Here is a 26175-nt window from a genome sequence, read left to right on the forward strand (position 1 = left end):
AGGGAGAGAGCATGCCACACCGTAGCTTAGGAGCACAAGCTATACATGAAGATGCTAGGGCTAGCCCTTTGTCCTCGCGTCTCTGCTGTGTCCCAGAACAGCAGGGTAACCGCTCTGCTCATTCAGTAGAGGGAGAAGAGAGAATGCTATTGATATATAGTGGAAACGTAAAAGAGAAAGCTTTTACATTGATGGAACGCTGTGCGAGCCAGCGGGCCGTGAAGCCCTGGTGCCAGCCCCACCGGCACAGCCCCGCCGGGACGGGCGCGGGACGGCGGCGCCACCGCGTGGCCGCTCGGGGCGCGCAGCCGGGGCCGGCTCCGGGAACCCCCGGCATCTCCGTTTTCATAACTTCAGACGGCTGACCCGTGGGGTGCAGGATGCAGTGAAAGGCCAGTCTGCAAGGCACGGTATGTCTCGTCCTGTATGCTGGCTATTACAGCAGGTAAGTCATAGCTGTGCTACAAGGGGGGGGATAAGGAAAACTCACCTAGGATCTTGGTAAACTAAGCGACACTCACAGCACATTTCACATAAAGTAGACTGTCCTCCAGAATCTTTGTATCTACCTGTGCTGGGCTTCAGTCGACTCTCAGCAAGCTCAGAAATCGCTCCTGTTGTAATGGTCTTCTTCAGTCTGGAGACTCCAGAAGCTGCCGCCACCCCTGGTTTTGTCAGCATGTCATCGCTGCTTGCCCTCTTCAGCTGCAACAGAGATTGTGAGCAATCAGAAGATTAAGACCTTGAATATTCCCATCAAGTAGTTCAAAATGCAAGGTTCCTGGGAGAAAAGGAACATTTCCATAAAGTAACCCAATGGGAATCTTGCTTTGATTACTGTACTAAACTTTTATTAATTTTCATATTTGTTTTGCATTCTAGATATTTGAGAAGTGGGTTAAGAGACAATACTGTTTCAATAGACAAGAATGAAAATGGGAAGACCATTCAAATAAGCAAATACTTGAAAGTCAGGGAGAAAACAGTTTACAGGAGTAGACTACTGACAACTCTGGCTTCTCAGATCTTGCTCTAAACAGCATTCATCAAGCTATCTGTCAAAAAAGATCCTAAAAGGATCTGCTGGTTCTTGTCTCTCCACTCAGGATCACACAGTTTTTCCCCAATGGTGACCTGAGATCCTCTGAAGAGACTTCTGAGCTATTCCAATAGCAAGCAACTGCCAGTTCCTTCCTGTGTTTGTCAAACAGGAGTCACCAAACTTTGTGGCCTCATAAACTAGGTTACCTGACATGAACAAAGAACATGCTGGAGACCAAGCCAAAATCTGAAAATCATTTAGCTGAGAAGCTCAGGCTGCCACAATAAAGTGCAAGAGCAGCCAGTGCAAGACCTAACGCAATTACCAGTTGGAAATCCCTTATCTTCAACGTGATATGATTTCAGCTATTTACCCTCGTTTATTGAAAGGCAGTGAGCAAAGATGGCTGATGATCTCATGGCAGGACCTGATAGTATTTGTTTTACTAGGGACTGTAGGACTCAGGAGGAAAGAAACTGAAAAGCCTGTTCACAAGAAGCCTGTTTATGTGACCACCAAGGAAATCATTTGCAGAAAAAAAAAAAAAAAAAAAAGAGCATTGGTTTCCAGAATAGATAGAATATATAGCTGCAAAATTCTAAAGATTGATACTGATACGTTTCATAAGCTTGGAAGAAGGTAAGCTATTTGCTTTACAGACTATTTTACAGTATATGGGGTTTTAAACATATTAGTAGACATCACTGTGATTTACTTAGTAAGCCTCACTGGACATGAGAAAGCAAGGGACCATTGTTGCTGTGTGGTCTTTTTTGGGAGGGGGATTTCTGGTAAAGCAAGTCTACTCTAAATGCATACTCAAGAAATCCATGCAATACAAGCACAATGAACCTAAGATTCAAGGAGAAACACTGAAATTATGTTGCTTCAACAAGCAGAATTAGCAATTTATCTCAGAAGTTTGGTCAGCTGCTTTCCCATTTGTGCACTTCCGTAACAGCCTGTGTACCTCTAATAACAGCCTCTAATTAATCTCAGGAAAAATACTTTAAGCATTTTAAAAGACCAAAGCTCTGGAGAGTCTCCCTAGAGCAGTATTTTCTCTATCCTTTTCAGTTTGTGGACACCTAAACCGCTTTCACAAATCAAAACCCACTTCCTTTGAAGTTGTCCAGTGACACACAGGGGGTCCATGAACCACAGGCTGAAAACCACTGCTCAGGTTAAATGAAAGGAGAGCACACAGCAAGCACCCTCCTTATTTAGCGGTTCCTGAATGTAAAAATCTTTAAGCAAAGTAAAGTATCTCAACTCCAATTCTTTCTCTCTTTCATCTCTTCCTTTGACTCAGAGTCTGTGGTTTCCTGGACCCTGTGAGCACATAAGTTTCAATAGCTGAAGTGTTGATCTGCTCCAGGATACTGAAGACCTAATGTTTTGCCTTCTGGCAGAAGTTTTGTCAGCTCAGTTTTAGGAGCAGAATGGAACAATCTGATTTTCTGACCTTTCCAGATTTCTGCAGTCTCCCTAAAGTAATTTCTTCAATATGCCCTCTTTTACAGCAGCAACTATGGTGCTTTTTTCTACCCTGTTTCTTCAAGGAAACCACTTTGATGATCTTGCATTTACAGATGATCAACAATTTGAAGATATTAGGAAGAAACCCCTCTACATTTAACACCAGACACAAATCAACTGCATCAGATTTCCTGATTAGTCTCTTCAGTAGCATTCCTTCAGAGATGCTCTCCTCAGCTATACAGCACATACTCCAATGAGTAACATAACCTGCTTGGAGCACTAGACTGAAATATCCCATTGATAAGATGCTCTGAGCATCTAGGAGTCTATAAAGCAAGTAAATGAATCCTTCACTTGAGAAACTGTGACAGTTAATGATGTCTAGATCTCCTCTTGATTAAAATGCTGTACCATGTTACATGTTGCTTACTAAACATTACTATTGGAAACAGTTATATCTGGGAAGCCCGTGGTTTATTTTCATCACTGGTATCTTGGTCTGTATTTGGATGACAAGGTAATTTTTGTATACTGGCTGCAAAGGTACAGATGCAGCAGCATTTCAGGTGTATTAATCCATTTTCTTAAAAACACTAGTTTGACATAAGTTTCTGCTATTTTTTAAATATCTGTATAGAAAGATAGGATTCATAAAATATGTTTGTTCCTCTGCAAGTAATATCTTTTATTAATAGCTTTTGCCTTGAAGGAAGAGAGGCACAGATTTTTAGGAATTCTGGAAAACCATTAATAAATCTCAATTTCTTTACATGTGTAACAATCAGTTGAACTAAGAATTTGCCATTTATTTTTCTCCCTCTTCAAAGTTAAGACAATTCCCTCACACAGACAGTGTAAGAGAACCCACTCATACCTTGTACAGCTACAGTGCCTCCCCATCACGTGCAAAATATTTTCAGAAATGTGCATAAGTCTAATACACAATACAACTATAATCTCCCATGCTTAATACAGTGGTTGAGCCCACCACAAGTCTCAGGGTGTAGTGACATTCCAGGATTAAACCAAAGCTTTAACCCGGAACAAGGGAACAAGGCTATAATGCTCGCACAGTCCCTACTGGTTAGTACCTTGCTGAGCCGAGATTCAAAGGCAAGCGAAGTCGAGGACTTGGACGTCTTCATTCCTGTAGAGGTTGTGGAAAGCGATTTTCCTCTGTCAACCCCATGACTCCCTTGCTTTGCCATTGCATTCCAAGGCCTGGCAGTACTCTTCATTTTCTTCCCAAATAACTCAGTCTACAGACCCTAAAAAACAAATAAAATTTTATATATATATATGTATGTATACACGGACACACAAAATAGAAACTGTCTTTATATCCTCTTTAAGAGAGCAACAGAGATATCTGGCATCAGTTTAAAGGGCTGAAAAGGCCATGCTAAACTTTAGTCCCTCTCTTGTACACATCAAAAAACAGCCTAGAGAATCTCTCAGAGCAGGCTACAGCCACTTATATTTTTCACAATGTCTGGTAACATGAAACACCACAGAAGGAACACTGACTTTTGTTGGGACTGTGTAAGTCAGAGACTTCTATCAGCCACAGCAGAACACCTGCAAATGCTGAAGCACAATGAAAAACTGAGAACACTGAAGTCCACAGCAATTGAAGACAGCCTTGGGATAAAAAGAAAACTACTTCTCTTACTGTTAGATCCAGCATCGTCAACCAAAATAATATTCACTTCTAAAAAGTCATACAAGAAGCAAGTTTCCTCAGTTGTACAGAAAAGATGATATCTTTAACTAATCAGAGTCTTCTAGAGAAGCAGCAGTTGATGTTGCCACAGTGATAAAAACCTGTTTCACAATACCAAGATTTACAAAGCATGGTAAAAAATATCAACTTCCTTGCAAACAAAAATCCAGATCCACTATTCCTCAGAGATAAACTTATGCAAGAGAAATCCTGCCAGGAATCAGCAAATAGACATGAATTCCTTTTTTTGGATATAGCTGAACAAATTCAACCTGCCAGCAAGAACAACTCGTCCATTTCTCTCAGTAGGTAGACTGCTGCCAATTAAACAGCTAGCTCAACTCTTGTAGATCTAAAGCCATAAATTTTCACCAGCCATTGTCCAATCCAAACTGAGAGTAGAATAACATAATTAGCTGGATTTTTTTTTTTTAAGTCCCACTAATCTGCTGAATTGGGAGTGGGAGGGAAGGGAGATTGCTTGATATCTCCTCCCTTCCCCCACTTCAGCATGAGCAACATTTTTCTTCTGCAGCTTCATTTTCTAAAATAGACACAGAATGTAGCTGCATATCAGTCTTGTATAGGCAGAGGCTAACTTGCTTCTTGTCTGTTGAACAGGTAACCAAAAGATGTACAAAGAGATCGGCTCAGCATCTCAGCTAGAGAAACGCGCTTGCAGCAAGCACATGCTGCTTATCGCACACGAGTCCAGCCGGGCCAGTCTGAACCTGGACAGCAACCCTCTGACAGAGATGCCAAAACCATTTCTTCCTGGCTGAGTCAGTAGAAGGTCACATTTTATATCTCATAATTTGCTTTATACTTTATTTCACATTCATAAATAAGAACACTCACTGAACTCATGGGAAACAAATCTGTTTGGGGCCAAGTCATATTAGACACTGACAGCACCTCCCAGGTGCCACGATGGTCTATTTAAGGAGTGTTTTGCTGCACAGAGGCAGAAGGGAATGTCAAGTGCTCTGCTGCTGTCTTACGGAGAACAAAGCTAGCAAGTGACATTTCCTCTATTTATCCTTGGTATGTCTTGCAGGGAGGGCTGTCTACCTTCTCCACAGCCCTAACCTGTCAGCTCCTAAATAGAGAAATAAAAAAAGTTAGTAGTTATTATTACTAAGTATAGTCATTACTCCATTAAAATTCTTAACACATACGTGTGGAGCCATCAACTGATCTCATTAGAGGAGAAAGCAGAGTAGTCTTTGTTGATGATTATGCTGATCACTTGGCTCCTTTTTTAAAGCACTGACAGATATGTAAGCTATATTACAATAGATAATAATGTTTAGCATTCCCACAGTTCATAATCTACCTTAGCAAGCTTTGGCGCTTTACATGATTTAATAAGCTACTTTTTAATGGGCATACCATTCACTGTATGTATATGGGTGAACAAGCAACTACACATGCAAGCTATCTTCCTGATTAGATCTCCAAATTATGCAGATTTGGGGTTTTGTAGATCCAGTGGTTGCACATGCATTTTGCTTTATTATACCCTTTGGATTTCTTCATAACTGTATCTCATACTTTCCTGCCTTAAGCTGTACAGATGCTTTCTTGATAGCCTAAAGAATTTAATTTTGAGTCATCCATGGCATTTTAAAGTTGCAGCAGAGCGATATGCTCATTAGACCATGATGTTAGAAGTAAAAGGAAGAGGTACTTAAAAAAACCCTGAAAACCACAACTCAAGAAATCCAGCCAGTAGCCTGAGGCAAACTGGCTTTTTCATGCAATGATAGACGAATCATGTGTAAATTATCATCATTTAATAATTTTTTACTACACCAAGCACAAGAAACTAAAACTGAGAAGAGTATATTTGGATTTATTAGTGTTTATTACTTTTCTGTGTATTTGTATGGGAATCAGCATTTGTAAAAGATGGAGGAAAGGCTTTTCATGTATTTGGCTAACCCGAACCTGTGCTGTAGATAAAGATTTCAGTCTCTGAAGTGGGATCCCAATACTTTCCACAGGCCTTACATATACTTCAAAGAATAAAGCCGAGTTGCACATATCTTAAGTAGCTTTCATTCCTAGATAGGTGACACTTTTGAGTTATTAGAAGTACTGCTACAGGAGAAGTACTAAACAAAACTACTTAAAAAAAAAAAAGCCCTGCTGTTCTTTGAGAGCAGGAAATGCATTCTTAGAGTCAACATCAGCTTTTCATCTCCTCCAAATTCAATTTATTGCATTACAGGAAAATAAACCAAAAAAAGCTTCATGGAAGTTGTGGGCTGTTGGGACAATGGGAAACCCAGAAGTTTAGTATCATGGAATGGCTCATGGACTGAGTTCAGTACATAGCAGTGAAGTGTCAACCAAAATATTAACTTAGCTATATAAAATGGCTGCAGCCAGCTAGCATTCAAGAAACCTAACCTTCACAAAGAAGAGACATTTCTCTAATCCTTGTGTTAAAACAGCACATACAGGGTCAGTTTGTAATAGATTGTATTTTAAGAAATAATATAGAGCTTTTATCTATTTATCTCAAAACACATCATTTTTTAATAGGTGAATGATTAAAAACCAACATAATATTTAAATCTGGAAAGAAAAATAAACAGATGAGAGCTAAATATGCTGGGGAAAAAAAGAGCGTAAGGACAGTGTGCTATTAATATAAGCCACTAATATATCCTAATATACAAGATGATAATGATTGCAGTTTTTGAAGAAGCTCAGGTGAAAAGACACCTGAAATGCACCCTCCTGTCCCAAATCTTAAACAAGCCAGCAGTTTGTCAGAGCCGTGCAACAACTAAATGGCAGCCTCTGCTTCCTTGATGTGATTTTCAGAGCAAGGCTGGCAACAGTAGCTTGCAGAGACCATCCTTCTGAGCCAGCAGAAATTACTTTGAAAGAAGCCAATCATGGTCATAAACTATCCTTGAATTAGTGCTTGGGAATGGGATCACCACTAAATTTTTATTGCAGTTGAATGGATCTTGGAAGACTCTCCCTTTCACAAGTCAGGACAGAGGTAGTATATTGGTACTCATACTGTAACTATGATAGCAGGATATTGTTCAACACCTTTTGCGTACAACCTTCCAAACCTTGTGTATCTGCGTTTCTGTGTCTGTGAAACAGCCACCAGGTAATGGCTCCCAGTGGTTTTAGAATATATTGATAGAAGTCAACTGTATTTTAACTAAATATCAGCATTTCCTTCTGAAAGGACCCCAGAGAGATTATGAATTGATCTCTAGGCTACTCAGAGGAATCTGAAAGAGAAGCAGCTTTCCAGAAAGAGACATAACCACGCTGCTTTTGCAAATACAATGACAAAATCACTAGTTTTACACCCATTATGTCTCAATATGTTTCAGATGAGACACGTCTTCTGCTCACTGTCCCAGAAGATGACTCACTTTAAGCAATGCTTGGAGGTCTGTGATTTTATTTTTCATTTCTTTCTTCAAATTTCACAGGGAACTTTCCTTATGAAGCAAACAGAATGCTGCCATCCTGAGATTCAAAGTCTGTCTTTGGTATCAGTCAGAGAAAGTCACTAGTAGGTCACAATTAAATCCCTGTAGCATGCTCTGCTTGAAGCTGTACTCTGAAAACATGTAGAAACCGAAGCAGCAGCTCCGTGTTGAAATGAATAGGGGTTCACACCAAAAATATGTTACTTCAGAGCAGCAAAATCAGTTCTTCTGTCAGTCACTTCCAAACTGCAGGGGGTTTTAGGGTGGGGTTTGTTTGTTTTTAAAATCTTTTATGCTCAAAAGTGCTGGTGTCTGAATACCTCTCTCCTCTGAAACAGGTGCTGCAAGTCAGATAATCTGAGAGTTTACAAAAATGTAAAACTGGTCCTGATGGAGTTTTTTCTCTCAGTAATCCTTAGAATTCCCTGCAGGTAGAGTCTCTAAAAATTCAGGCCATGTTATATAGTTCATCCCTTCTCACCAATATTTTAAAAGGGTATTTGGAAAATTTTGATGTGGACTATTTTGGCAGTTGGCAAAAGTTTTACAAGGGAAAGATAGCCCATTTTACTTGAAATTTTACTGTTTTATGAAAGATTGAGAACCTAGACATTTCTTTATTAGTCAGTCCACATGCATTTTTATTAATAAAAGTCTTTAGAACCAGCCTAGAATTATTCCTATTTTATGGCTAGAAAAACTGGATTAAGAATTTATCCTAACTCTCACAGGCAGTCGGCATCAGTAGAAAGAACGCTAGGTCTCTTGGATCTTAAGGCTTGGCTATCCATCAAAGGAGTAATTCACCAGTCCTATAGAATAAACTTCTAAGAAACACATTCTGCTGACCATTAAAGGTTGTTTTACTCTGAATAACTAAAAAGAATACATTGATTTGAGTGATGACAAGCAGTATTATTCCACAGTCAAGAAACCTAGCACTTTAGTATTAAGTAAATAAAAATCATTAGCATATCTGCAGAAATGAAGTCACATAGGAAAGTTCCTGTTGCAGGGCTGGAGATTCAAATTATCTCCATCCCATGTACTTTACACAGTTTAGGTTTTGGTGCTCATGTCTGCATGTAATGCTACTTGCTCAACAGGACAGTCAAATTAAAGCAGAGTCATTCAAGTTGCTTTGGGAAAAATGAATGAAAAAAAGAATTATGAAAACTCATTACTAGATCTGGAGAGTAATGTACCAGATGGCAGGTTCATTGAGACTTATGAATGCCCAGCATTTCTGAAAAATGAGGTCAGAAGTACCAACTTTGCAGATAGGACTCTCAAAGGACAGAAGTCTGTGACTTCAGTGGGTTAAAACCCACAGTCCCCAGTGCCATTTTCCTGTAATTCAGTTACTTTTCATTACATCAAAAGGTCAGACTATTCCAGAATCTTTATTACACATTCTTGTAAAATCAACGCACAATTCTCTTCTGGGTTGGGTTGGGTTTTTTTTAGCATGTAAAATTTGCACCATGCTTATACTGTTTTCCTTCCAACCTAATCAATTGCTGCTATTTTCAGACAAACTATCAACTGGAACATAGAAATATCTAACAAGTTCAGTAAACTGTAAAGCATTTTCTAGTGGCATGTAGGAAGCTATATGGCAGGACAGCCAGCTGGGTTAAAATAGAATTCTTTTCTGCCTTTCACATCAATTCACTTTAAACAACAATTTTTAGGCTTGACAGATGCTTCCATATGACTCATCTTGATTTCTTAGCTGAAATCAGGAATCAAGCCAGGGTCACAAACCAGGGACATAGATAGTCAAATGCAGTAATTGGTAACTTGGAGATAGATGGCACAGATTAAAAACTATTTGGAAATAAGACTGGGCTAACAATTACAACGAAACTGTTTACTTTGTTTTGGTCATCTGTAGCAGCTTTCCTTAGGCATCTGCAGGTGCAAGTGCAGACACTTGCTGGATTGTTGCAGGTACAAAGCTTAGCTTACATTAGAATTGGAAAAAAATTAGAAAGAAAAAATAATCACAAGCCAGACCACCTTTTTCCACACAAACACAGCTCAAAGGAACAGACAAGAAATGCCCATTTCCTAAAATTTCATCTCTAAGGCTCTTCTTGCTTTTGCTGGCCAAAGAAAGAATCAATTCTAAACCTGACCCCAAACACTAAGCAGTGATTTCCTCTGGTCTACCTCAGATGACTTGCTTTCCAATCTCATTTGCAGCTGAATTTTCATGTTTTGCTGGTAAAGTACCAGGAGACAAGACATCACTTGGAAATTTTCATGTCCAGACCGCATGTTACAGCAGGGAAAATTCTGCTCATTTTATGCATGCCTCAAGCTAAGGTGGTTTTAGTATTTTTTTTTTTTAACTTTCAAGAGCAGAGAAAAATGTACATACAGCTAGGCAGTTATAGAATCCAAGTGCTTTTGCAAGGAGTTAAAAATGTGATAAATTTTAGATATGAAACAAATACACAGAAATTAAGACACATACATGTCCAAGGTCATCCAACTAATCATTAGGAAAATACAAAACAAAATACCAGTCCCAGGATTTAACTACCAGTGGCTGTGATACAGCTTAATAGTCACATCTTCAAAATCTTCATTGTGCTAAGGTTGCCTGAAGATTGTATTCTCACATGAAAATTATTCTTTTGGGTTTTAGTTTGCTTCACTTTAATAGTTCTTCTGTAGGACTCAAAAAAACTCAGAAGAGCACTTTCAATATGGCATCAGATGAGAATTTTCTTTAGAGGGCACATGGCTCCCTTCCTCTACAGTATAAGCGACTACTGCAGAACCAGTTCCTTCCCTTCCCTTCATGGTATCAGATGGAACCACACAGTCAATGGAAACTCCCTTGGATCTCCCAAAGACAAAGCTACTTTACCTGTGGTTACAGTGGTAAGAGACAATCTCACAGGTTTGTGTTGTTTCTTGCTTATTTCCTTAGTGTGTTTTCTGTAATTCACTAAAATGGATATTTATTAACCAGTACATAAATATACCAAATGGTTACAAGGATGTGTAAACTGCATCAGAAATGGCCTAGGTGAGGACATTTCCAGCTAGCTACAAACGACAGGTTTCTGCCATCAACTCAGCTTCTGAAGCCATCCCAACAAGGCTGCCAGAGTCCAGGTCAGCAACTGCAAAACTCCATGTCTCAACATTGCTCAAAAAAAATTTCCCTTCTCACAGCAACACATAGGGTCATTGATGACTTTTCCAGGCACGGACAGACAAGAGCAGTACAAAACCTTCTGCTCACCCTCCTCCGCAGAAGTTCTCCCTGGAGTTTTGGGTTTGTCAATTTTTTTATTCTTAGTCAGACCCAATTAAAAAAAATGCAGAAGTTACAACAAAATCCTTATGTGTGCATATGAACAAAGGATTTATTTAGCTGCATTTTTCTTGTCCTTGTTCCATATTACTGGCCACCTATAAGACAGGAAAAAACAGACAGCTTTGCTGCTACTTTAGCTAAAATACCCAGAACTGTCATCCAACACAGTGACTGATGCTTAAAAATCAAGCCAAAGCTGTACTTTAAGATGCCTGGGAACATGCTCCTCCTGCAATTTAAATTACACTGTTTGTACATGGATACTCGATCTCCTCCTCCTTCCTCACATTGATTATCTAACCAGTCACCATTACACATCTCAGAAGAGAAACTATGCCACCTCCCTATGACCCCTGATCTTATAAACAGAATGAGGATAAGGAAACAAAAATCCCAACCTATCTGTAATTTTTCTACTCATTAGCCCTCTAGAAGGACAGTGACAACTACCAGCTGGATGGTGTGATACCTGAAGAAGCTATGAAGCATAACTGTATGCTGGCTATCAGTAAGCAGCCCACCATGCTTCTCTGGTTTAAATAGATGCATTGTCTTGGTAAGGTTGAAAGGACAAAAGACTGCTATGATCTTTCATTAACTCCAGGACAGAGATGTAGAGTTAAACGTGGCAATTCTGAATCACATTCATCACATTACTGGTGGAGGCACAGAAGGAAAAACACATAATCAGACGGGTAGGGTGACAACATGCATTTGTAGCGAGACAGGCAGGGGCAGCATATTCTCATACTGGGAGAGTATACATGAAAGCATGTAGTGGCAAAATGCACACACAGAGGTTATGCAATCAATTACAAATTTTATCAAGTCACATCAAAACTACATCTAGGAAGTGATTCCACACTACAGAATTTGGAGAATGCATTTTTATCAGTTGTTGTTTCCTCGTTACTTCAATGTATGACAAGCAGGGAAAGTATAACAGTTTACGTAGTGCTAACATCCACCCTTTGGAGACATAAGTCAAAGGAGATTCAGGAAGGTAAAAGTGATGCATTGATTCCAAACTTCCCTTTTGAAGTTACAACCATATTATAATCGCAAAGAATTAGGTCACTCTGGTCTTTCCCCAATATGACTCTGCCCTGAATAGATGGGTTTAATTTATGTTCAGTATATTGCAGGTTTAGAACAAAATGTTTTAGAACCATCTCAAGGTAGCTACTGCTCATTAATCCAGGTTCTTTGAACTACCGTCCCAATGAATATAGCACAAAGCAAGTGACACATATGGTTAACACTTCACGTTCTGCCAACTCGCAAGAAGGAAGAAAAGAAGGTTTCATTTTAGATAGAGCAAGAGCTACATAATTGCTACAGACATTAAGAATAATTACAAGTGGTTTGCCTGATAATTACCTGTCATTACATTTTTCTGTAGCATAGAGGGTAGATATATCTACAAGAAAGGAAGGAAAGAACGTATTTTTTGGAATGGTAGAGAGACACAGCACCTGGCTACATGGTAATCTTGACTGGTACATGCACACAGACTGGCAGGTTCTCTGTCCCCTCAAAGTGCGGAGGGATGATATCGCAGTCAATACGCTGGCTTGGGATTCCACACAATTCTATCCTCAGCTCCAGCACAAACTTATCGTACTACCTCAGTCCTATAATCTTCCTATGCCTTAGTTTTTCCATTTATAAAAATGGGATCATAATTGTTTACTAAATAGCATATTTATGAAGATACGCTCATTCACATACCTCGGAAAGGAACCCCACAGGAAAAAAAAAGTAAAAATGAGATAAATCAACATCTGCCACGCAGTGCACAAGTGAGCCACCTCACAGATTGCCACATGCTGGGATGTTTCCCTGACTCCCATTTTCCATCTATCACAATGCAGAGAAATAGTTGAGATCTGGAAGCTATCCCTTAAGGAGATATTTATCCTCCATTAAAGTGCGTAACAGACCACTTAAGAGTTTATAAACTAGGAACTTCCGAACATTTAGATGAGTGACAGTGTGAACTTCTAACAGAAAAGAGTTCTTTGCAAAGATGAGGACATAACTCAAAACTGCAGGAGAAACTAGAGGACTTCTGCATTTTAAAAATATTCATACTGAACAGGAACAGAACAGATTTAGGCAACAGTGTCAACTGTTTACAACTGTTACTTAGGGGACCACTGGTGGACTGAAAGACCCCACCTTGGTGGGCTATATAATGAAATGAAATTGTTTTACAACTGAACTAGAAAGGGAAGGGGTAGTACTTACATGAGAATAGCTCATCCTAACATGCACACGTGTTAGTTACCCATCAAATTGTGCAGACAAAGAACACTATATTTCAGCAAATCAAATATCCTCTCTCCTGCTGAGGTTACAGGGCAGAGAGCACTTTATAATTTAGAAAGGGTAGAAAAGAAACATGCAAAACAGTCCCTTTTGGAGGTGAGGCAGAAGAGATTGGTAGGGGACATCTAGAAGAACTTAGACTGTGTACAAGAGAAAGGGGTAGAGAAACCCTGTTTTCAAACCAGTTCTACCAGTAGTCCTTTACTGCTACACATATATGACTTAATTAACATCTCTACAACTTTGCCATATTACATGCTATATAAATGCTATTATTATTACTATTGTTATTATGATCAAGCTTCAGTCCACAGTACAATTTTAAGGACAACTGCTAAACTGCGACAATTAAAGGGTCCTGCTGAGAATCTGAACAGCTCTTTGCTGTAGCGTTGTAAGAGGGTACCCATCTGGCATGCTCCCCAATGCTTTCACTGATCCCCCACAGAGATGCTAGCTGCCAAACCTATTTGCTTAGCAGCTTCTTCCTTTCTGCTCTTTCTTGACCGGACTATCTGAACGTGCGGTAGCAGGGGAAAGTCTGCTTGTGCTCCTGCTTCGTTTAACTGTCGGAACACAATCTTAAACTGCCAGAGAAGAAAGCAGAAACAGGCACAGAAACAGCTTCAGCCCTTCCGTCACTAAAATCTATATAGCCGAGCATAAGAAAAATACAGTAGCCTGCTCCCAGACTCACGTGGTGGGATTTTTTTGTTGTTGTTGTAATGGCTTTTAGACCACCCTCAGCCCATTTTCAGCTAATGCAGAATTGCTTGCACTGTACATTTTTCGTTTCATGCCATTTAGTTTTAAAGTGAGATACTATGAAAAAAGTGGTGTTGAACAAAGCAGGTCCATTCACTCAAAGAATATATTACTGATCCTAGAACCCTTCTAGAGATAATACAGTTCCCACCTTAAAAAATAAAAGATATTTAACATACTTACAGTAAAAGCTTGTCCTCTTTTCTGCATTAAAAAGAAAACTGCCTCCCACTAGCTTCTGACAGCATGTGCAAGCCAGACTGAAAATTCAGGGCTTGAGTGCTTCCCTGAGAGGAAAACCACATTGCAACGAGACACAGAGAGCTGCTTGAGAAATGATTCACATACGGAAGCAAGCTGGCTTCACCAGTGCTTTGGCATTCAGCGCACACACGCACACACATATGCACACTTGCTTACTCAGGGGAATGAGAAATAATATATTTTCATCAAAGCAAGGAGGATTTATGCAAGAAAGCCATTTGTATCCCACCTCCAAAACTCTGAGATACTTCAACCTGTAAAGCAGACGAAGAGTTTCTTTTGGTATCCTGTCATCCTCAACAGCAGAACTGGTCACTGGGCAGAGAACGTAAGCCCCAGACTAGTCTGCATGATCCAATCAAGTTAAAACATGCAGTACACACTGTGTAGGAAGGGCAAGGAGGTGGCCGTAGAAAGAAGGCACTTTTCTTTCAGAGGAAACACAGAAACAGCTTCCAGAAGCTTTTATATTCCACGCTAATAACCTCTCCCCCAGAGTGCCAGCAATCACAGCCAAGACACCTTATGACATTTCTCTTGCCTCCATCATTGCTCCACAAAAGTGGAAAAGTGTGTGTGTGCAGGGAAGGAAGATACATTAAGACAAAGACTTTTACATAAGAAGCGTAAAAAAAGTTGGACTTGACAGAGCTAAGTTAACGGTTGGACTTGATGATCTTAAAGGTCTTTTCCAACCAAAATGATTCTAAGTAACTAGAATCAGTCCTGAGTGACTTCTCTTGAGCTGTCCAAAAAGTGTCAATCTGTTCTTTGTTTAGAAGAGAGCAAATAAGGGACAAGAGAGTGAGCAATGCTCAAGAACACTCCTCTTAAGCTTTCTGAAGATAATTTCATGTCTGAAAACAGGAAGGAAAGGGCCAGAGCTCTTAAAGCAGGCAATGATAGTATCAAGTTGGAGGAAACTAAGTGATGCAACAAGAAATCAAATCCAAATGCGAATTTCAAACACAGAAACCTAAGATGCAAACGCAGCTTTTTGTTTGACTGTGCAGAGAAGGCTGTTCACACTCTGATGTCTCTGACCTAAGACATTCAAACTGTAACTACGGATCAGGAATTGTCTCCTGAACCACAGAGAGGAATGCTTTCCCAGCAGCGTGGGCCTAGTACATAAGCAATGTTGACACTACCGTAGTAGTCTCATAATCATGGAATCATAGAATGGTTTGGGTTGGAAGGGACCTTAAAGATCATCTAGTTCCAACCCCCCTGCTGCAGGCAGGGACACCCTCCACTAGACCACATTGCCCAAAGCCTCATCCAACCTGGTCTTAAACACTTCCAGGGATGGGGCATCCACAACCTCTTTGGGCAACCTGTTCCAGTGCCTCACCACTCTAACAGTAAAGAATTTCTTTCTAACATCTAATCTAAATCGACCCTCCTTCAGCTTGAACCCATTACCCCTTGTCCTGTCACTACACTCCCTGACAAACAGTCCCTCCCCATCTTTCCTGTAGGCCCCCTTTAGATACTGGTAAGCCGCAATTAGATCTCCCCAGAGCCGCCTTTTCTTCAGGCTGAACAATCCCAACTCTCTCAGCCTGTCCTCACAGGACATATAATAAGAGATAGGGAAGATTTACAATATGATCCTAAAAAGAGTTGCTGCATCTGAGTAGTTCAACCTTACCACACCCTCTAGAACTCCTTACTCTAGGTGTCAAAGGGGCTTAAAGGAAGCTAATGTTATGCCAAGAGTAAATTTATGTTGGCACCACTACTGTTATCACAGAGTAACCAAATCTTAAGACACAGAGTAAGTCCAAGCTGAATCCATTCTGAAGATTATGAAATTTGGATCCAACTTTCTTGTGATATTCTTAAGAGAGTGGGGAACTCTTGCCTTCAGATCTTAAAACACCAGAACAAGAAAAAAGACCACATCATCACTTATTTAGCATGTGATAATAGTCTATATTTGGCAGGTCTCAAGCATACATTAATAGTTATAAGTCCCTAAACATTCAACCAATCATGCCAGGTGCTATTCCAAGTTCACTGACACCCACGGTACCAATCTTTCTATCCAGCCTACTTTGCCAGTTTCTTCAGTACCCAAGGACAGGCTGTGTGATCACAGGTAGAACTTATCCATTCTATATTTTTGTACATCTAACATTAAGAGGTTTTGAGATTATTCACAGCTCAGATAAGATGGCAGTACTTTGTCATTCATATTAACAAAGTTATTTTAGATATTGTGATCTACACACACCATGTCTCTCCTCCCCGAGGAAGTGATGCTACATTCAGTGATGCATGTATAGACAATGAGGTCACTTAGGTACCCAATGGAGGGACTGCAAGTCACTCCCTCTGCTTTGATGATACACCACCTTCAAAACTGAACAGACACAGTTGAAAAATACTGACTCAGAAGCAAACAACTGCAGGTCCCTGGATCCTGAACTCATAAATGGGAGGGACATCAGTTACATACTGAAAAGCTTCTTTGTCTGCAGAAAACATGCATTTTTTGGACTGCAGCACGCTGTCTCTTTGCCATTGCTGGTGAGTTCGTATAGGCTCAGTGGGAGAGCAGTGTTGTCAGCTCAATAGGTTTTCCTATCCTTCATCCAAGAGAAATAAAGAACTGAAATCATGAGGGGACTGAGGAAAGGAGATGAGCTACTATATTTCATCCACAAAGGTATTTTTAGCTTTGATAAATATAACTTGACCAAAGCCTAAAAATGAAAATGCTTGGATGTGAGGAGACAGTCACAGCATTTACATGATTCAGCTTTGGTAGACAGGCTGGAATAGTGGCATACAATTTCCCCAAACCCAACAAGACCAGACAGTACCTTTGCTTATTTAGAGGTTTTCTGGTAGCACTTATTGCTATAATTATCTGATCCCTTTACTTAGACCAAAGAATTAATCAGCACAAAACCTTCTGAATTGAAAAATTGCCTTTCTGTTTAATGAACAAAGAGCCCAGAAACAGACAGCTAAAATGAGCTGTCCATGCTCATAAAGAAAACTTGTGGCCTGTCCAGGGCCTTAACCATAATTACTTTCACGCAGCCAGGATGAGAAAACAATTTCAAGGAGTGATATAAACTTTTTTAAAGAATCTGCCAGGTTCTCACCCAGCTGGTAAATTTGGTTGACAGGCAAAATAACAGTAAGCATATTGCTTGCATGCTGCTCAATCCACTAGCTCCCACAACTCTGCAACAAGGTATGAGAGAATTAGACCAAACCCCACTATAATCAATACACTTTTAAAGTACTGCATTTGAGGAATTTAAGTGCTTTATGTTGCAACCTGTATTGCCTGTGCAATTTTACAAGAACAAATATGGATGAGACAGAATTTAATGGAATGGGCAAAGGGCAGAATTTCTAGTGGCACAGCTCATTTGAGAAGCAAATGCACAGAAATAGTGGGGAAAAAAAGACTCACACAAGGAACAAGATTTAAAATATCTTTGCATTTACAGATATTTATGCCATATTTAACTGCTTTTGTGCATGGAACAATCTTAATTACAAAGGAGAAAAATTCCATAAACAAGGCTATTATGTCAATAACAATGTCTTCTTAAAGCAAGTCTCTAATTCAGTTATAAGGCTTGGAACATTTCTGTCTGGAGTTATAAAACCAAAAGTAATTACAAAGTAAAGTCTGCATCAGACAGTGGGTATTAGTGGAGTCAGGCCATGGCTTTTGGAACAGCATTTACTCTGTGTTTTCCTCCTTTTCGTACATAACTGATACAAATTTCTTTATTTTCTCAGTTCCACTACAGATGTCAGGAAGTTCAAGCAGCTAGTGGACATTTGCAGAATGAATCATGGGGCACCACGTTCCATTTTGACAAAAACAACTGCTGTTCAGCTAGCAAGATGATGCTGATGAAATGGGTGGATAGAAAGAGTGAACTCCTGCAACTGTTGCCAAGACGGCAGTGCAAGAAGGCTGTGTGCTGACTTGGAGAACTCAGATTATTTTTTATTCCCCCCGCCCCGTTCCTAAGAGGCTATTACACAGTTTCATGTTCTCACTCATATACCTGGGGGCTCAGCCTGTGGCATGGCTACCAGCTTTGACCTGCAACTAGAGAAAATATTTGTAGCTGGAAGAGACTAGAATCGTTAAATTTGGAAAAAAGTCAGATATGTTTTATGGAACACAGAGCATAAAGGAGACAAGAAAAACAGCTTCCTCCAGTGCCTATTGCCAAAATTTCAGAAGACCAGACAACAACTTTAAAATTTCCAAGGGAACAGCCACTAAGTAAGTCAGAAATAGAATTAGGAAACTGCCTGTTTCAAAAGTAAGATTCTGTAAGAGGCGCCAGCATTTTTCAGCATTTCTGTCATTTCCGAGTAGAACACTGAAGAGTTAACAGACATCCATCTACCAAAAAAAGCTAACCCACAGAGAAAGACAAAATGAGGAAGGAAATCTATGTGGTAAAGGAATATTAATTGTATTTCATAAATTTAAAATAAAAAGTCTCTGATCACTTTTGCATACATTTATCCAAAGTTTATTTTTCTCTGCAATTTTTACACATCTGCATTCTCTTAGGCGTCAGATGCACAGCAACAAACCAAGGATAGCTTTACTGCCATCACCCTTCTATTAAAAATGCAGATAAATCTATGTGAAAAGGCAAAACTCGGTGGTCTTCCCTGAAAGAGGAAGATAAGACTTTCAGTGTTCTTTTTTACTTAACTGAATTTTTTTTTATTTCAATGACTAAATGAAAGGGAAAAGGGAAAGGGAATATCTGCATTCTTTATTATTCCTCACTCAATTTTCTGATATATAGGTTATACTGTGGCACTCATTAACAATTCATAGAGAATTACCATATTCAAGTAGTACAGCAAGTTCTTACTACCTACACAGGCAAAATACTGCACAACTCCACTTGCTCCTTTTGCTTATTGCCCAAGAAGGATCACGCGCTGGAAAAGCTAGCATTTTATCACCTAACGGGAAAGGAATTACAACAGGTATCCATTAGAAACACTAAGGAGCCTTGAACAGAAAACCATTTCATTAAATTTTTGCTGATCACTGACAAAGGAAAGCTGTGCAGGAAAATTAAGGACTGGAGAAGATGTGTGCTGGAGGCTGCCTTAGAATTAAAAAACCCCAATGGGATGGTGTAGGAATGCCCCACTGCTTTGAACTTTTTGGTGCATTTCAGGGTGACGCAAATAAAAGACCTGAGTTATCAGCTTTGTTTCAGAGGGACTTGCACTGGAACTGCTGACAGCTCCTGAATGGAAGCAGAACTGCGGGGTATGCCTAGATGCAGAGTGCATCACAGGGAGTCCAGCAGCAACAAAAACTAGGACAAATTAACAGAGAAAACTGATGAAGCACAAGGAGTTCAAGTCCCAGGAGACAAACAAAACCTCTAATGTAGATCAGGATTTCAGGGAAAAAAAAGCTATTGGTAAGGTTTGGTTCCCCATATAGCAATGTCAGAGTTTCCGTCTTGTTCTTACCCTCTGCATCTTTTACAGATTACTTGAACAGCATCAGCTAATCATTGCAGTAGCTTAATAACTCATTTATTTTACAGGTAGGGAAACAAAGGCCCCTAAATTACTGACAAAATATCACAAGCTAGTAAAGATCTACAGTGCCCATTGATTTTAGCTCCCATATAAGTCGTCAGCAGTTTTGCAAGAGACATGCATATTGTTATACATAGACTCCCAGAATCAGAGCATAAAAGTTTAGCTTTGGTGACCTAATCAAATCCAGAAAGAGAGGGAGAATCTAAATTAAAGTTCAGCAATCCCTGCAAGACAGCTTGTATGAATGAACATGTTTGCTGTTGCTGCCGCTTAAACTTTTAAATCATCTTAACACACTTGAGAAATTTGACCATGCAGCTGAAATTTGAAGTAGCCAAATACTGAGATCCTCCTGGTATTAACCGCCGTGTTACAGAATAACTATTAAGAAACATGCAGTGGTATAACGCAAGCAAATTCTATTTTGAGATCCTGGTTCTGCTTTCAATGTTTCTTATTAAAATGATTTTCTTGAACTTCTTTGTTAGTAATCGTAATTACTTCAGATTTTAAAAAGTCCAAATTTGGCACACAATAAACGTTATAACTAAAATCAATTATGAGCATTTTTAAGCTCAGCAAAAAAGATCTTAGTATGTGGATCGTGTTCCCTGTGAGGCAGGTAAGGACAAATATCAGCTCTTCATCAGCATGAACTCCTCCTCCAGACAGGCAGAAGTCTTTCCATCACAGAGGTGCACAGTACCGCTTGGTCTGGCTCTGTCACGTCAGTTGTCCCCACACACAAACACGGAAAGGGAATGCAAATTGCACCTGTCCTGAAGGTCCGTAAGCTCAGCCTCCCATTTTCCTGTGCAGAACAGCCACACCAAACAGCCCATTACACCAATGAAAGCCTCCCTTACCGAAAGATAAAAGGCCTAAATGCCCAAACCAGCAGGCACAGCTAATGAAGTGGGAGAGCAGTAGAAATAGGTTCTCAGCTTTCCAAGTTTCTATAAAAGCAAATGATAATTTAAAATCTCCAGCAGACTAAGATAGGAGGGTAATGAAGCAAGATAACAGATTGCACAAAAAGGAAGAAGTACCCTACGGAGTTTGTGACTGGTTTACCGCAAATAAATAAATAAATGAAAGCAAAACAACCCCCTGAGGTGACAGAGTTAGCATGAGGGACATTAGTGATCCTGTCATGTGGAGAAGCCTATAGAAACAACTACCATTACACAGCAAGACAGGATTGATTGGCCAAGCAACAGGAACTTGGGAAGAAAGCAGATGCGAGAGAAGGAAGGGGGAAGATTAGGAAATCCAGGACAGTCACTCTGGATGTTGCCCAACAACACTGCTAGCCCAGAATCTAACAGCTGAAGGCCCAGAGCAAAAAAGTAGCGGTTTAGGAATACAGAGAAATTAGGAAACAACACATAAGCCTGCTCAATTTTTTTTCTACTCCAGACTAAATCACTCAGGAACTCTGCCTGCTCCTGTGGCAACTGGAATATCACGATTTTGCATCCTACATTAGGATTAATTAGTTCACTTGCTGACAGTATCAAAAGACCAACCAAGTGTTGGCTAAGTCAAGGACATCAACATTTTCCTATTCCTGCAGGAGCTTGCTGGTGAAGGCATGCTCTCCAGGGAAAGCTTGGTCTGTCCCTGCCCGTGTAACTGTCCTCTATTCTCTGGTCTGAGGACAGACGCCAGAACCAATCTCACTCCTTTCAGTACCATTAACATGCACTGTAATTAAAAATAAGAAATATGTTATTTTTTCCTCTTTGATATTGCATGGGATCTCATTCAAACCGTGAAAACAACAGCCTAAGCATTTTGTCCTGTTGTATCTCAGGGAGCTGGAAACCTTCTACCAGCAAGAAACTCTTACAGCAGTTACCATGGTGACACTGGTAATAGATATTTAAAGGCAGCTCACTCATAATCACATCTATTAGATATCAGGAGGCTTTAGTAAGAGAGACACAAAAAGCTTGAAACCAGGGAACCAACCAGGCTTAGTGATGGTATAAGTGGACAAGAAATTTATGGAGGAAGAGATCTGCTTATACCACCATTTAGCTGGACACAAAGGACTCCTGTTCAAATCTGAAATGGCACTGAAGCTTGCAGAATAAACTATTTTTAGTTACTTAAAAATTGGTTCTGAAAGCTTCATTTCAATAATGGTAGCTCTATGAATCCTTTCAGAGAAGTCATTTCCAGACATATCATAAAAAGCTGTGCTACAGCTCATCCCAAATTAGAACCAGGAGCTGCTGGAAATTCCCCAGCCTACCCACGTCACCTGGAGGGGGTTCCTTCCAACAGAGAGGTCAGTGGCAACTGCAGATAACTTTGGCTTCCTGGTGTCAGGCCATTGGGGTGGGTGCAGAGAGCAATGAACCCCATTCCCACAACACTGCCACAAACTCAGCTCGAAAGGGAGCTTGCCTCCCCATCTGGAGGGTTGGGTACCCTAAGGAATAGTGTTATATCGCTTTTTAGATGTTATTATTCAGTGAGGAAACTCAAATCTGGATAAACACAAAGCTCACTGAGTTGAGGAGGTATCTCTGGTGATATAAATGTTAAATAACATATTTTTTTCGGTTCTAGTCCGTAGTGTTCCAGTCTGTACTGGAATGTAATGAAGAGAATCTGCAGAATCAGATCTCTAGATATGAAGCCACTTCACCAAGTTGGCTAAGCCTGTGTAACAGTCATCAAACTGAGATTTCCTTTCTCTTTTTGCTGCATATTTCCATGACAACTTTCCTCCAGTATCAACTTCTGTATACTGGAAAGGTCTCTCAAAAGAGAATTTAGACTTCTATAGCAACAGCTAAAATCCCTGAGAGATGATGATGCCTGAAACTTTATACAGATCATTTTTTAGACCATGAGTTACAACACAAATGCATTTCAAATTTCATAGGCGAAAACAGAAGTATGTGTAATATTAGGGAAACTGTGAAGAGGGGAAGGAGTAGCTTGCTGAAGTGGGGACAAACACAAAGAAACCACCTTACTTTAAAGAGGACGTGCACTTTGAGATATAAAATGTTAAAGACAGCAGACAGGATCAAACAATCATCTTGAAAACCCACATCCTGCTTCTCTGAGTTACAGAACAGTCACAAGGAACAAGTCTGCTGATCCAAAAAGGAGATTTTATTGAAATATCTCTCTCTGCAGTCTATCTTATATTGACCTAAAGGGGAAAAAAAAATAAATAAATCAGTGAGCCAGGATGCCTTTTCAGTTTTAACTCTCATATACCTGCCATCTAGCTACAATCTAACCTTTTTTCAGTACTTCAGCTGTTTGCCATGGCAGCAACAGTATTTTCCAACATGGAAAGCGTGGCTACCTCAGAAGAAAAAAAAATAACTGCACTCCCCAACAAATAAATTGGTTAAACTCTCATAAGCCAAGGGAAGTACAGAAAGTTAAAGCAACTTTCCTTCACTGAATTTAGCTATATTTCACAAAGCACTTTTCTAATGGTCTTTCAAACCTAATTTTTTGTTTTTGTTTTTAAAACACACATTCACAACCTGGATGAGAAGTAGGAAAGCATGAGACTTAATATATAGATGAGAAGACTATAGAATGGAAACATTAAGTGTTATTAAGTGCTGTTGCCAGAATCAGAGCCCAGCAGGCCCCAGCACACTTCCTTTTGCAACCACCGAAACCTCTGCTACACGAGAGGCAAGGTCAGTGAGCAGTGTGACCACCTGCAAAGCAGCCATACTTTCTTCTGCTTGTGGTGTGACAGAAAGCTTTTCCTTTTTTCATGAAAATATCCATTAAGTGATACCCTCTTCCTCTCATCCCCCTAGATCATCACAGTTCTGTTAAGGGAAAAAGGTGTAGACAGGTAGGCATGAGCAAAAAAGAGTGGATTTAATCTAATTATTATTGGCTTCCACCTTCAGCCACTTCCTGTCTGGTTAGATAACTTCAGAAAAGACTCTAGAACTGGCAGTTTTACAAAATAAAGTTGAGCACTATGAAAACTTTTTTTTAAATAGCAATGCCAAAAATGACAGCCAAAGCCTATTCAAAACCTAGGAGCTCTACAACTAAGAGATGTGTGCAAAAACAGGATTTCAGACAAAAAACCAAGGTTTATTCTGTCTGGAGAATACTGAAGTGTGGGAGAAAGACTGAGTCACTGTAAAGGTCAAGTGAAACGCAATTATTTAATATCCACATGTGCTGCCCTCTGCTGAAACAAGCCGCTGAGCACATTGGAGCATTGTGTCCATTGCAGGCTGTAGAAAAACTCATGATAATCTGCACCTAATGCTGTCATCACACAGGAAAGAGGCACACTCATGCAAAACAAAAATGTTTCATCTGGAACTAGGCAAGGTTAAAAATAACCTAAGCTCTTACACTGGACTTAACAGCTCCAAGATGAAAGTCTGATTTCAGGCACAGCATTCAGACAGTAAGAGCCTGGTGAAGGAAGAGGATCAAATGCATTGGCATCTGCAAATAACAAAGGTTCACAGATTTATATAAAAGAAACAGCTGAAAGTTTCATTTGAACATCTTATTTGTCAAAAATGCATTGAATTCTCAGATTCTCGCTCCAAGCCTTAATCTTCCATCTGATTTCACTCACATGAGAAGTCTGTTTAGGCAGATGAGATTATTCAAATACTCAAGCACATGTATTTGGCCACAGAACAGCATGAATGGAAAAAGGAGAAAACTATTTAAATACTTAAGGAGGCAAATATATATTTACTTATAAATATTTTTATACTAAAAATATTTAAGTATTTTATATAATTATATTTTCAAAATATTTATTTATAAAAATATATGTTCTCCAAAACCCAGGAACAGAGAAAAGAAAGTCAAAACAATATTCCAGCTATACATGTAAACTGGCAGTGCTCAGGGTCCAAATCCAACATATCTTTTTTCCCTTAATGTCTTTAGAAAATAGGCTTTGCAGTGTGACTTCAAGAACAGCCCAACTAGGTTATTTTGGATCAAGGAGAAGATTGAAATCTAAAGTTCAAGGCTCCTCAGGGAGATCATCCTGCCAGCAACCTTCTCTACCTTGTAAAGACACTGTTTTAGTACATTTTAACAGCACACTTTTCAATGGTTTCTGGCCTTAAAAAAAAAAAAAAAAGAAAACCAACAAACAAACGAAAAAAAAGGAGTAAAAAAAGAAGAGTGGAGAGGGAAGAGCGCTGAGCAGGTGGACCCCACTGGTCCAGCCAGTAGAGGGCAGTGGAATTTAAGAGGAAAGTTGTGGAAAACGAACTTTGTATAATGAAATATTTGAAGTGGTAAAGCCATCAATTTAAATTGTTATTTGAACCTACCTATCCAGTCCTAAACTAAGACATAAGCGAGACAAAGTGAAAGGATGAGAAAAGAAAATTGCTTACTTCGGGATCTCAAAAGCTACGTTTCAGGGTATCAGGAAGATTTCATACTTAAGACATTGTTTTAAAAAAATTATTAAATCTTTTAAATAATTTTCAATTATTGAAATACACTACTTTGAAGCATCCTATTGAAGCCATTACAGCTATTTCTCAGGGGTTTAAAAACCTATGGGTAACTTTTAAAATTAAAATAGAAAAATATCAAAAAAGAAGTCAAGAAAGCTATTTTTTAAGGCATACCTATCTTCATTTGTGGCGAGCTGAACAGCAAACTGGTTCTACTCCACAAGAACAAGAAAGTAAAATAAGCTAAGCAAAATGCAACATAAGCAAAACACGTAGAAGATTTCTAATGTTCACAGCACCTTGTTTACTGAGGGTTAAAAGCAACATTTCTCATCTCATTACCAAACAGAACAAGCTCCCAAGAGACAAGATTTCTATACGATTTGACACGAGCTAAGCTTGCAGTTTGTGGTGGAAAGACAGAATTTCGTTATTCTCTTTTGAGCTATACAGGTCCTGAAGTAAAATTGCTGCTTTATGCCAGAGGCAGCCGGGGTTTCCTCCAAAAGGCTACAGGAGATGGCCTGACACTCCACCGTTTTCACCTAGCCTGTAGAAAACATGGAAGAGTGGAGATACCTTTTCTGAGCTCAGGCTCGGAGCTCATACGCTGAGGTGCCCCGAGGCTCTTCAGCTCTCACCTCAGACGATGCTCGAAGGCTGTTGGGGCAAACCGCAGGCTGTCCCGGGCTCCAGCCCCCCCTCACCTACAGCCAGCAGCGCCTCAGGTGCACCAC

The 26175-nt window shown here is 39.7% G+C and overlaps 1 protein-coding gene across 6 annotated transcripts in view; it reads right to left on the minus strand.

The window, feature by feature from the left end:
* SPECC1 (sperm antigen with calponin homology and coiled-coil domains 1) overlaps positions 1 to 26175 on the minus strand; it is a 100623-nt gene that overhangs the window by 73931 nt on the left and 517 nt on the right. For 3 of the 6 annotated variants that reach the window (XM_054847415.1, XM_054847421.1, XM_054847419.1), the window contains 2 exons: positions 3616 to 3792; positions 570 to 705 (listed from right to left, as the gene is read on the minus strand). In XM_054847415.1, coding sequence (XP_054703390.1) covers positions 570 to 705; positions 3616 to 3762 — 283 coding nt within the window. In that variant the 5' untranslated portion in view covers positions 3763 to 3792. Of the gene's footprint in view, positions 1 to 569; positions 706 to 3615; positions 3793 to 14333; positions 14467 to 14643; positions 14708 to 26175 lie in introns of those variants that run through there. The other 3 variants (XM_054847416.1, XM_054847414.1, XM_054847418.1) reach the window with 3 other exon arrangements.

This window comes from Grus americana, chromosome 19 (assembly GCF_028858705.1).
Source record: "Grus americana isolate bGruAme1 chromosome 19, bGruAme1.mat, whole genome shotgun sequence".
NCBI lineage: Eukaryota > Metazoa > Chordata > Aves > Gruiformes > Gruidae > Grus > Grus americana.